This window comes from Centroberyx gerrardi, chromosome 9, assembly GCF_048128805.1.
Source record: "Centroberyx gerrardi isolate f3 chromosome 9, fCenGer3.hap1.cur.20231027, whole genome shotgun sequence".
Lineage (NCBI taxonomy): Eukaryota > Metazoa > Chordata > Actinopteri > Beryciformes > Berycidae > Centroberyx > Centroberyx gerrardi.
Window position 1 is genome coordinate 25,969,215 of NC_136005.1, and position 12,049 is coordinate 25,981,263.

A 12,049-nucleotide genomic window follows, 5' to 3' on the forward strand; every position below is an offset into this window, starting at 1 on the left:
GCCTATACCATAGTATACCTAATGGTAAGTATCAAACTGAGGTAAGTTATAGGAAGGTAGGGTCTTTTGAGGGAAAAGAACACACACAAATTAATGCTTCTCTGAAAATTTCATTAAGTTTTTGGTTGTTTGCTATATGATGATGACTTACTGGAGACCATAGCTTACCCAATTTTTTATTAACACTACATCACTGTGGAGACCCCCATGGATTTCTAGTACATTGCTTTCACCACTTGGCCACAATTACCTTCCTACTGTACTTGTACTACCTAGCTTTTCAAAATATTCATATTTTGAGGTAAATACCGGCTAAAAGCAAGGCCTGTTCTTCCCCCAATTCACGGCAAAAGTGAAGAGTTCAGAGATCAGGAGCGGGATCCAAACACAGCTTTACAAGCGAGACTGAAACCTGAATATGGAGCCTTAGTCTAGTTTGTAAGCCTTCCTGCTTCCGCCTTTAAATCTCTGCGTCTGCTATGTTCTCCAGAAGTCTTAGTGCAAATGGCAGCGTGCTAGGAGATGAGAGAAACCTGCACAAAGGGCTCGTTGGTCTAGGGGTATGATTCTCGCTTCGGGTGCGAGAGGTCCCGGGTTCAAATCCCGGACGAGCCCCTTTACTGTAGCTCGAGTTAATCTCTGGCTTCTTTGTTAAAACGCCTACTCGCAGAACATCTACAGGAAACGCCAATTAAGGTCCCAAGGTGGTTCAAAATGGAAGTATGGCATTTGTCTCCAAGCCTCTTGACAGCCTTCAGCCTGGAAGGTTTATGATTGACTGCCCATGTGCATCTGCGTGTCAGGTAACTATATTATTAACAGCTCTACTTGTCTGCTTGTCCCTAGTCAATGCAAAGAACTCCACTTTCTCATCTATCGCCTCGTTTTTTTTTTTGCATGTTGGTGCAAACTCTGCTGGAGTGGAAGCACTTAACGGAAAGTATGATAGTTGAGGGCAGGAATTAGGGGTGATGATACTATGTGAAAACATGGCTGGCACTGAGCCCAGATCAGCTGCTTGGTATGCCGCTGTGCTCTTCACTCCACTACCATCGCTCACTTAGAGATAAGAGACCAGCTGACTGCTTACAAACAGCCAAGATATGCTTTTTATTACAGGCAGAATAGCATCGTCCCTGACCAACTGCTCAGCAATATGGCATGATCGCCAATATAATCCCATTGCTTGATGAATGAGAAGAATAATTCCTTGGTTGCAATATTATCACTTGGTTAGAAATAAAGTTAGATGATGGGGTCAGTGTTGCAGCCACACCCAGGACCCACCGTGCTTGAAAGTTTCCTCCTGAGAGAGAGATGCAGCGTTAAGAGACACAAACTAACTCTGGAACAGTCGGTTTCACTGATTAGTTCCTCCTCTCTGGTTGAAGTTGTGCTAATCAGTGCAATGAGCTGCTGTAGTGTTTGGTCGGAGTGAAAGCCGGCAGACTCTCGGGTCTTGACGGCACGACCGGAAACCACTGCGTTGACAGACTCTTCAGAGCAGTCGGCTGCATTTGAACCTGCGCAGGAAGACCCAGGTGAACATTGTGCGTTCGTGTGTTATCGGATATATCGGAAAAGCGATTTCCCTGCTTGGAAATTTCACATGAACGCCCTCCAAAGTCGAATGAAACCTCTGAGAATTTTTTGCTACCTGAGTTTCCAAGTCATGGTGCAATGGTGACCTTTAAATTTCTCAGCTAGACCAAAAAATAAAGTTTGTGTCAGTCAACAGTAAGAAAACACATACCCACGCACCTTTATTGCAAGATTGTAGGTCAGACTAACCTAACATTTGTTTGAAGTTTTTTGTACGTCTACCGGGTTTGATTTTCTGACAAAATAGCACATGAATGCAACGCTGTTTAGCAGTCGACATGTGTCCAATACAACCATGCATGTCAAGATTTTCATGAGGTCTTATTTTAATTCATGGCGAAACTGTTTCCCCGTTGACCCTCAGCATCTGCTGCTGAGACGACCAGAGTGAGCTGGAGGAAGACTCTCAGCAGGGCTCGTTGGTCTAGGGGTATGATTCTCGCTTCGGGTGCGAGAGGTCCCGGGTTCAAATCCCGGACGAGCCCATACATTGAAGCTCGCAGGTTTCTGTGATAAGCCTGTTTAGGTTCAAACAAGCTGTGATGCACTGGAGAAAGAGCTACTGTTAGCACTGGCAATTATTTCCTACCAGCACATTTTAACATCAAAGCAGAGAGCCTGAACGCATAAATTAATAGTTGTTGACCATTCAAGCTCACACCAGCAGTTGACTTTCTGTCAGCTGCATCGGCCCCCAATCAACCAAAGAATCCCCAGTTACTTCTATCCCAATGTGTTCTAATAAAGTTCACTGTAATTGTACAGTGAACTTTTTATTGCAAGAAAGGTAAGAATACCTGAAGTAAAGGAATAGGAGTCTGGATTCCACATAAACTGATGTATTGGAAGGGTCCAGTTCAACTGCTTGGCAAGTTGCTCTTCACTTCACTGCCACTGCTCACCTTGAGATAAACAGCAAACAGCAAAGGTGCTATGCTTTTCCTGCAGGCAGATTATCACTGGCTTGAGTTTGGTTACTTATTGCCCTGGGTGGGAACAAAGCCTCAGGGGTTATTTCACAAAGCCGGATTAACAAATTATCCAGATATCTTAAAAAGGTGTTATGACATAGCTTCTGAGATTTTGTTTATTAGAAATCACCAACATGCATCACTGAATCATATTCCTACAAGTTTTGTTTTAAATATTCAAATCACTATCACCGGGATAATTGTTTTCAGTTATCTGGCTAACTTTCTAATCCTGCTTTGCGAAATACCCCCTGGTCAAGTGCTTAGAAGGTATTACGCTCCCCAGCATAATGCCCCTGCTTATTCAGTAAGAGGAAACGTTCCTGCTGGCAACACGATCCTGCCGGCTTTGATTCGGCTTGTGGGGCATGTCTGGTATCAAACCGCTGCCAGGACCCTCCGCGCTTCAAACTTTTCTCTGAGACGCGGAACACAAAGAGACACTTAAATGAACCGAGCGCCACAGATGTGAGGATTCAAAGCAGTGCAGGGAAACCCCAATGGGTTTAGCATACAGTTTAACCCTGAAGCCACTACAGTTCACTTGTTTCATTTGCACAATACAAGAACGCACTTCACGGAAACGGTGCAAACTTTAGTCCCCACCTACAACCTAAAGTGTACTAAGATTTTGAATGGATTTTTTACTCTTTGAATGTTTTTCTACTCTTTTTGGTCTAGTACACACTGTACAAACAGATCGCATGGATAACAAACTAGCACAATAAAATTAGAAATATATATATGTGACCTGTTCTAAATGACATCTACAAGGTTAAGCAGAGGCAGTTAAGACTACCTGACCATACCAACATCATAAAGACGGAACAAAACATTCTTGAAAAATAAAAAAAAACATGTATTTTATTAAAAAAAACCAATGTATACACAGTTTGGGATACAAACGTTCATGGAAATGAGAGAGAAGACAACAGCAGGCTTCGTTTTCCCCTCCTTCAAGATACTATAATTTACATCTGACATGGATACTGAGCAGGATCATTTTGTCAGACTGTTTTTTTCTATATCTGATATACTGTCAATCCTTATTAGTCACTAGACACTCGCAGAGCCTTTTCAGTCTGTAGGGAAGTTTCTGGTATGCCGTTAGCCAGAAAATATCACTAAATACACAATAACCTTGGGGTTTTGGTCTGCGCTACAGTGTAAACTGACGGCAGCGATGGGGTCAGAGCAACACGAAAAAGGCAGACAGGAAGGAAAACAAAGTCCTCGAACAGAAATAAACAACAGCTGCTGTCGTCCGGGGTGCGCCGGTCCGCGCGGGGCGGCTGCAGAGTGTGTGACGGCGGCGGCATTAGGCCGGACAAGCTGTGGGGTCGCGTGTTTGTTTGTATTGTCGGAGAAATAATCTGGTCCAGAGGCTGAGGCTCTATCTCGCCCGGGCAGGCTGCTGCGGTGGCGCCGGGTCTAAAAGCTATTGCGTCCCTCTGGGACCCTCTGCTGCTGAGCGAGCTTGCCGTAGCCGCCTCTGGCTGGGTCGTAGTCCTGCCTGTACTCATCTCTCACCTGCAAAAAAAAAAAACACACATTATAAACCACAGTAGAATACACCGTGCACAGCAATTTATCACCGAATTAAGATTGGGAAGCAGCCCGTCTAGATTCCAACCCACATCCAGTCAGTTCAGTCATACTTGCATACATACTCATATAACTGTTATTTTGAGTGCTGTAGTGTAGTATGCCATTGGGTCAGACAATGCTGGGGAACATGCAGAGTCAGGACAAAGCAGATTCACAATCAACCCAAGCACTGGCAGACTTTGGCTGTCCTTTGCTGTCAGACTAAAGTAATACAAACATAACAGGTAAGGACGTTTGATGTCTTTGTCTTTTTGTGTGTCACGTCAATCAAGCTAATCACATTGAAATAACAACAAATGATCTGCATTCCTGAATAAATTAAGAGTTCTGTCGACACCACGTCTCTTTTATTATTGTAGTGGAAGGGTATTATAGTCAAATTGCACACTAGAGGGAGTTTTTTGGAAGCGATCTTGTTTATGCCATTTGTTCCCACATTAGTCAGTCCTTCATCCAATATTTATGTTTTCCCTGTTGAATTCCCCGCGTTTCTTCCCCCAGTCGGCTCTTTCTCTCCAAATATGACAACGTTGGCTGTGTCTATGTATGTTGTATTTTCAAATAGCATAATAAAGTATAGCGTTTTTCAAATGCCATAGTATAATTATGCTGTCTCTCTAAAGGCCATAGTTAATCATGTGTAACACTTTTTAGAAGTTATATCACTTTCTTAATATCATAATGTTGTATTAAAATGTCATAATATAGTGTAATGATTTTTTTGAATGCCACAGTAGTGCTTGTCATTTTTCAAATGCCATAGTATGCTGTATTTTACAATACCATAGTATAGTATGTTGTTTTTCCATATGCTGTAATGCAGGGATTCCCAAACTTTTTCATATCAAGGACACGCAAAACAGGTAGGCATCACACCGCAAAACACCATTTGATAACAAGGAAGATTTTTGTGGTTAGTTATGATTTAGTATTGAATTATATAAGTTACTTTTCATTTACCTACCGACATGCATACTTAGATAGTTTGACGTACAAGTATTCACAACAGAGAGCGTCAGATCCTCACCTGTCCTCCAGACTTGCCGCGGCCGTACTGCCGCCCCTCCTTGAAGCCGGCGTCCCAGTCTGTCCGGATGATGCGGTCGTCCAGCCGCGTGCCGTTTATGAAGCGCATGGCGTGTTCCGCGTCTGCGCGCGTGTAGTACCTGGTACAGCGGGGGGTTAAGGTCTGACCGGGGCTCCTTCACGGTGGATAAATGTAAACACGAGATCATACGATTGGGGGTCGAAGCTGCATGTGCATGTGAGCGAAGGCAAGCGTGTGTGCATCATATTAAAAGGATACTCGACAAAGCAGAACCCGCAGGCCGTCTTCTTGACCTTATCGAGGCCGATGACGATGCGTTTGACGTCTCCGCTTTTGGAGAACAGCTCATACACCTGCTCTTCCGTGTTAAAACAGACAGACAAGAGAGAGAGATGTGTAAGAGTTTTGCAGCAATATCAGTAAGATGATAGACCTTTCAGTAATCCAGAGTAGGTGTTATTTATTTTTCTGCCAATCCTCTCGTCACATAAAGCTTAAGTTGACTAATAGGCCAATTTCCCAGTTAGTCCTTTAACTAATGATCTACTAAGTCATAAATCAGACCTGCTCCTCGGTGGTGTAGAAGGACAGGTTTCCCACATACAGTGTGGGGCTGTACTTCAGCAGCTTCTCCTGTTCATAGCGGTTACCCTGAAAACACACACACACACACACACCATCAAACCTACAAGTCAGTGAACCCCCACTCAGTGACCAAAATGCATTGGCCAGAGCTACAGATAGGGTTTACCCACTGGAGTTTTTAGTGGGTAGTCTACAAAGGTGTTAGCAAGTTGTCAACCAATTACTTTTTTTTTTTACCTTTAAAACATGTTTGGATTATCATTAATTTTGTAAGAGCGTATGCGTCACTTTTTCCCCCCAAATTGCGGTCATCTCATTTTCAAAGAAAGCTCTTCAATTGCTCTACCCAAGGCTTGGCTGGTTATTTGATTCTATTGTCGGAGATATCAATTGTTTTGTCAAACTGGAAACCTGGAGAACATTCATCTCCATTCCCAATTAACATCCTTCAAGATGTGAACATTTCAGTAGTACAGGTTAATACCTGTCTTGTTTAAATGGGAATAGCTATAATCTCACAAGTGTAGGCAGCCCCGATACAGCAGCCTTTGGGAACTGAGAGGGAACGACGACAGATCCCAAAAGGGTAACTTATCAGGGCTGAGGTGAGGGACTACACTGCATAGAGAAAGTTAGCAAAACTCAGCAAATAAAACTTAAATATTGTTTACGGATGAGCAATCGTCCAAAAGATGTTTAAACTCCCTTAGTTACGTTTGTAAAACGTAATTTAACGTAATGTATGACTGAATGTTAATGTCGTTTTCCCTTAGTCTGAACTGACATAACGTGGTAATTGCTAGGTCCGGTTAATCAGATAAACAAATGTTCAGTTCGAAGTTGGCCAAACACAACCCGACTACAAAGTACGTTAATGAATCAATCCAAAGCGTGTGTTGCCCGCTGTGTTGTTTGCTAACGCCAGCTAGCGTTAGTTAGCTGACAAAGCTAACCGTGTTAGCTAGTGGCGTTCACAGAATAAAAGAATATTCTCCAACATACCTTAAAATGCTGGTCTCTGTACTGACTTATATCGACATACGAGTCACTGTACAGCGCATTTAGTTTAGCAGCCATTGTGAATAAATTTAAAACAGGCAATCTGCAACTGCAGTGTTTGGAGATTAGCTCGCACGGCAAGTGCTGCCAGACACGGTGGCGCGACTTCCGGTTCGATGTGTCCGTCGTTATAATAACGCCGGGTGGAACATCAACATGTAGACAAAACCTCCTTGGTGTAGAACCTACAACAAGTGAGTGGCGCCTCCTACTGGGCCAGGATGTCTAATGCGCTGTACGGTCTATAGTGGCATCATCATCTTCAACTAGCAGCTATATCCATTCTGACTTCACTCCGTCAAATCTGTTTCTACTATATATTTAAACTCCTTTGCATTAATCTATTAGCTACACTACACCTGTTGTGCTGAAAAATATTTCCAAAATACCTACCAAAGTTACCAAATGCAGCTGGCAACAATCATATGGATTCTGGCAGTTTGTAGGCTTGTCTATGCCAATAATGAGTGACTGGAAAATGAGTCTAGCACATGTCATCATCCTGCTTATCCACATCAATGTTGGTTGGATTGATCATCAAATCTGAAGATTGATCCAGCTTAAATACTGAATCAGAACAGACGCCTTTTCAACTAATCAAACCAGTGATTAAGTCAGATCAGTACAGAATTGATTGAAAAAAAGGTTTCATACAATGGGAGAGGAGAGAAAAAAATAACTTCAATCTCTGGTAGGGGAGAAATAAAGCTAAATGTGACAGATATATGTGTGACTCCAAACTCTCAGTTGAAACCAATGCTGATGAAATTCTTTGAAAAATGTTATAGATTTTCAATGAATGCTAATGAAAATGTTTAAAGTGGAGCATCAGCTCCTCCTGGCAAGATGGCCCTGACTTTAAATGGATTTTGTGGCACATTACTCTATTTGCTCTTAACATGTACAGTATATATAGTTACAGTTATTTCCCTTGTTATGAGTCAGGTTTGTGAAACACAGAAGTGAAACTAGCTAAAACGGAAACAGATTGGGGGTTTGTCTTGTCCAACGAAACCACTTCAGACTGTAAATGTTCCCAAAGGTCAAAATTTTATTACAATTCAAATTTTTAATTGAACAAAAACATCTAACACCAATCCTGTCATCTACCTGTTAACAAAATGAACAAACTAAACTATTGTGCAAAAATGTGTAGCGATATTAATACCCTGTTATATATCACTGAGAATTAAAACATGTTAAATGAAGCGGCAGGGCTTGACATTATCATCAGCCACGGGCCAAATGCTGGTCCGGGCTGCGGCTACTAACTGCTATTCTACTCATGTTTAGTCTGTTCTTGTATCAATAACAGTTAACCACATTGAAAGTGAAAAAAATGCCTTTAATCCGATAAATCAAAACATAAGCAAAGCCAGCGGTGGGACAACAGTGGCTCTGCAGGGCGCCGGACTCCACTCCCAGCTTGGTCATGTAGTCTTCATCAGTGGTCAGATTTCCACTCCACACCGTGGCACCTCCTGGAATCTGGAATAAATATGATTGCACTGTTGAAGTTGCAGTCAGAGAATTGAAAAAGATGCAAAAACATCTCAACCTCAAAATTAACAGCAGTCCTGGAGCTGGTAGGTATTCAGTGTCTTGCTCTTGCTGTCATGGGGGGTTGAAGGTTGAAGGACAGACTCGCTCATCACTATGCCACTCTGCTGCCTGTTATACTTACAGTCTAGCGCTGTTCAATCAATATTTGTGAAGATGAATAACTTTCCTCCCAAACTAGACCAGTAAACAAACACTCAAGTGGGTTCGACAGATGTGGATCTTTGAAGGCCAATACAGATTCTGATATTTTTTAACTGAAGCTGCCAAAAGCTGAAATTCAATATCTTTAAATTTGGCTGTGTTAATGATCAAAAATGGTCGATATTTGCCTGATATATCGGCAACACGGTATCTCGATCTAACCCTACTCAGAACTCATAGCACTAATGCGATCCTTTCACTGTGGTATTCTGCTTTAGGTTCTTATTCTATGGTTTTGGAAGAAAAGTCATCCAAAGCGGTCAAACCCTAACTGAGAGCATCACACTAATGAAGACAGGTGACACACACACACATCACATCTGTAACGGATTACATTTTGAACGCATCCTCCCCCAGCCCTCCTTTCTTCATCAGAGGTCCGATCTCCTCTCGATGCTGAGCAGCTCCACCTCGAAGATGAGCGTGGCTCCCCCCGGGATCTTCGGCGGAGCTCCTCTGTCTCCGTAGCCCAGCTCGGACGGGATGACCAGCTTCCTCTTCTCGCCCTCGCACATGCCCAGCAGGCCCTGGTCCCAGCCTTTGATCACCTGGCCGGTGCCCAGGGTGAAGGTGAACGGCCTGTCACGGGGGATGCTGCTGTCGAACTCCGTGCCGTCCTCCAGCTTGCCGGTGTAGTGCATGTTCAACACGTCTCCTTTGCGGGACTTGATGGGGCAGTTGTCCACTCGCTTCTTGATGCCGATTTGCAGCTTCTTCTTCTCGGCGCCGCTGACCGCCGCCGGGCAGAGGGACACCAGCGTCACCGCGAGCAGGAAACACACCCGCATGGTTTCTCGGTGTTAAGGTTTTTTACGGTTGAAGCAGCCTGGGCCTCGACACACACTTCGGCAAATTTTGAGAATGAATAAGGGAAATGAGCTAGCTAGTCTGCTACGGAAAGCGGAAATACGTATCGTTTAAGCGACGGCTGGTCCGACCAGAAAATACGTCCGGTCGGAAACACTTCAACTGACTGTTATGCCATCCTGGGCAACCCTGCGGTCACCTGAATCACCTCAAGTAAGTTCACACTTTGCTTTCATTCTACACCACACACGCGAATAGCTGACTGACCAATTCGTTATCAATAAATTTGTGTCTGTATTTCCAAACAATAACAAATTCCGTTGTCATTTTCAGGGCTGAAACATTGAAACATCTGAGATTCGGACCGGGCAGCCAGCTAAGCTAACGCACGGCTAAGCTTTGACTCGCCCGCTCTGGGAAGCAATCGAAGAAAATGCTGACTCGCTTGTTACTTTCCCTTATCAACAACCTTCATGTCATCGAGAAGTTGGCCGACTCCCGTCCGATCCGCAGGGCGGCACAGATCACAGCCTACTTCATCACCAAGGCTCAGATAGCCGGCCGGGACGCCTCGGAGCGGGTGCTGCGGTCCGACACGCTGCGACAAGTCCGGCAGGAAGCCGACAGAGTCCCGGGCGACCTGGGAGAGATGGGCAGCCGCTTCAGGAGAATCAGAGAGACTTTTGCTAAAGAGGTGAAGAAGGGCTGGAGGGACGGCTCCGGGCAGATCAAGAAGTGAAGAGGATAAACTGGTTCTATGTGACGTGACTGAAAATCTCCTAAGCTCCCAGCTGGTTAAAAACTAACGGACCGGTTGTTGACTCGCTGACAACAACCTCTTGTATTGTGTTACCTCACTGGACTGACTAGTGCAAGATCACTGGCTGAAGCAAAGCAAAGCGGGGGATATGGCGTGATTAATGAATGGTATTGAGCATGACAGCTATATTTGGATGATCAAATGAAACCATAAGAAAGTGGCTTAATGTTGGACACATCACTTCACACTCAGGGGTTGTTGTTCGTAATGTCAGCAGCACTTCATCCACCCATCCTACACTCAGAGGGACAGCATCACCAGTCGGACGCCATAAGGATGGATCTACACACTATGTTGTAGCAGACTCAGTTGTCAGGGCAGATGACAGGTTCTATTGGCCAGACGTGTGTGTGTGTGTGTGTGTAATATAGCGAATGACAGATATAGTCTATAGAGAGAAAGAGTTCACCGTTTTGTGCTCACTGTGACTAATAAATAAAACATAATTTATAACTGAACTGAATAGTAATGAGAGATTTTTGTTGTTTTTTTTGTTTGTGATCAACTTTTTTGTGTTCATTTTAGAAGTTCACATACATACAAGAAACCCATGATCATTTTCAGTCTTATACTGTATTTATGTACTCAACCCTACAGTCAAGAGTCATCGTTACTCGATACCAGCTTGGGTAAACGGGCGATGTGTACTGACAAAAGGAAGCCAACAGAATGCCAGAAAGTTTGCACCCCTGGACAAAAGTACCTAGATTACACTGGGAGCAAACAGTACAGTTTGGAGGTAGTAATGACTGACCTAGATATAGTTTATGTGGTGTTGGGTATAGTCTCTGAGCAAAGTTATAGTGAATCATTTGTTGATTAGGATTTCTGGATGCAATATTTATGATAAGCCAGACTTTATTCCAATTGATATTACCAGAAGTAACGAGATCTCTCTTCCATATAGTAATTATAGGTAAGGATAAAAAGTAAGAATAAGTACAATTAGGATACGAGGCCCTTAGTTTGATTGCAAATATCAAGTTATAAGCTGGGAAGGAGACGGCCGGTTTCCCCAAGAGGGATAGAAATTGTTAAATAAAGGAGATGTAATCATGTATAAAGGTTTAACTGTCAACGGTGTCTATTGAACTCATTTCCCTTGACATGTTAACTTTAATTCTTTGTTTCAGGTCATATAGCATGTGTAAATAACACAAAAAAAACACATAGAAACACAATTTCCCATGTGTAGACAGCTGTGAAATTAGACTTTAGAAAGTCACAATCTGTAACCTGCGGTGTGTTTTCTGCAGCCACAGCAGAGCCAGAAGGACTTGAGTTCACTGTCAAAATGTTGTAACTCAGTGGTTCCTTTACTTTCACAGCTCCAGTAGGACAGCAATGACAGACATGATTATGAAACACAGGAATTAATGATGTTGGACATGGAAATCAAATCCCTCTGCCCCGGCCCAGAGTGTCAGGTTAGTGGAACTAAGTTTATAAGCTACATACACATGCACATTAGGGCTGAACGATTTTGAAAAAATATCGAATTGCGATTATTTTGACTGATATTGCAATTGCGATATGATTTGCGATATTAGAGGGAATGATAATTTTTACATCATTATTCTCATTTTCATTGAAAAACATATTAAAATCATTATGGTGTGATTTTTGTGGGGATCTGTACCAAACAAAGATGTTTTCTTAAGTCTGTAGAATATGATGTGTAGGCCAGGACATCTCTGCAGCACGACAATATTTCATTTAAAATGGTATTTTGACACACATTTAGCCTTTAACAAATATTGCGCCTCCTGCAATTTGAAAATTGCA

At 43.1% G+C, this 12,049-nt stretch overlaps 3 protein-coding genes and 2 non-coding genes across 5 annotated transcripts; 3 read left to right on the top strand and 2 right to left on the bottom strand.

The window, feature by feature from the left end:
* The first annotated feature begins 543 nt into the window (after nucleotides 1-543).
* Nucleotides 544-615, top strand: trnap-cgg (transfer RNA proline (anticodon CGG)). Its single transcript has one exon. It is a non-coding gene; the product is annotated as a tRNA-Pro (tRNA).
* Nucleotides 616-2,015: 1,400 nt separating this feature from the next.
* Nucleotides 2,016-2,087, top strand: trnap-cgg (transfer RNA proline (anticodon CGG)). Its single transcript has one exon. It is a non-coding gene; the product is annotated as a tRNA-Pro (tRNA).
* Nucleotides 2,088-3,408: 1,321 nt separating this feature from the next.
* On the bottom strand, nucleotides 3,409-6,967 carry ncbp2 (nuclear cap binding protein subunit 2). The gene is made up of 5 exons (XM_071917327.2): nucleotides 6,817-6,967; nucleotides 5,794-5,880; nucleotides 5,488-5,582; nucleotides 5,209-5,347; nucleotides 3,409-4,103 (listed from the first exon to the last, which is right to left on the bottom strand). The coding sequence occupies exons 1-5, from the start codon at nucleotides 6,889-6,891 to the stop codon at nucleotides 4,005-4,007; spliced, it is 495 nt and encodes a 164-aa protein (XP_071773428.1). The 5' UTR covers nucleotides 6,892-6,967; the 3' UTR covers nucleotides 3,409-4,004.
* Nucleotides 6,968-8,197: 1,230 nt separating this feature from the next.
* fkbp2 (FKBP prolyl isomerase 2) lies at nucleotides 8,198-9,535 on the bottom strand. The gene is made up of 2 exons (XM_071917322.2): nucleotides 8,972-9,535; nucleotides 8,198-8,361 (listed from the first exon to the last, which is right to left on the bottom strand). Exon 1 carries the CDS (start codon nucleotides 9,423-9,425, stop codon nucleotides 9,009-9,011), a length of 417 nt encoding a protein of 138 aa, XP_071773423.1. The 5' UTR covers nucleotides 9,426-9,535; the 3' UTR covers nucleotides 8,198-8,361; nucleotides 8,972-9,008.
* A 53-nt stretch (nucleotides 9,536-9,588) lies between these two features.
* LOC139925830 (protein NCBP2AS2-like) lies at nucleotides 9,589-10,722 on the top strand. Its single transcript, XM_071917323.2, has 2 exons — nucleotides 9,589-9,657; nucleotides 9,778-10,722. The coding sequence occupies exon 2, from the start codon at nucleotides 9,878-9,880 to the stop codon at nucleotides 10,181-10,183; it is 306 nt and encodes a 101-aa protein (XP_071773424.1). The 5' UTR covers nucleotides 9,589-9,657; nucleotides 9,778-9,877; the 3' UTR covers nucleotides 10,184-10,722.
* Nucleotides 10,723-12,049: the final 1,327 nt, after the last annotated feature.

Excerpts from the sequence above, each read along its gene's own strand:
- LOC139925830 (XM_071917323.2), top strand. The coding sequence starts at position 9,878 with ATGCTGACTCGCTTGTTACTTTCCCTTATCAACAACCTTCATGTCATC.
- fkbp2 (XM_071917322.2), bottom strand. The coding sequence starts at position 9,425 with ATGCGGGTGTGTTTCCTGCTCGCGGTGACGCTGGTGTCCCTCTGCCCG.
- ncbp2 (XM_071917327.2), bottom strand. The coding sequence starts at position 6,891 with ATGGCTGCTAAACTAAATGCGCTGTACAGTGACTCGTATGTCGATATA. Across the intron at positions 5,348-5,487 it reads TGCGGGTTCTGCTTTGTCGA|GTACTACACGCGCGCAGACG; the intron begins GTATCCTTTTAA and ends CCGCTGTACCAG. Across the intron at positions 4,104-5,208 it reads GCGGCAAGTCTGGAGGACAG|GTGAGAGATGAGTACAGGCA; the intron begins GTGAGGATCTGA and ends TTTTTTTTGCAG.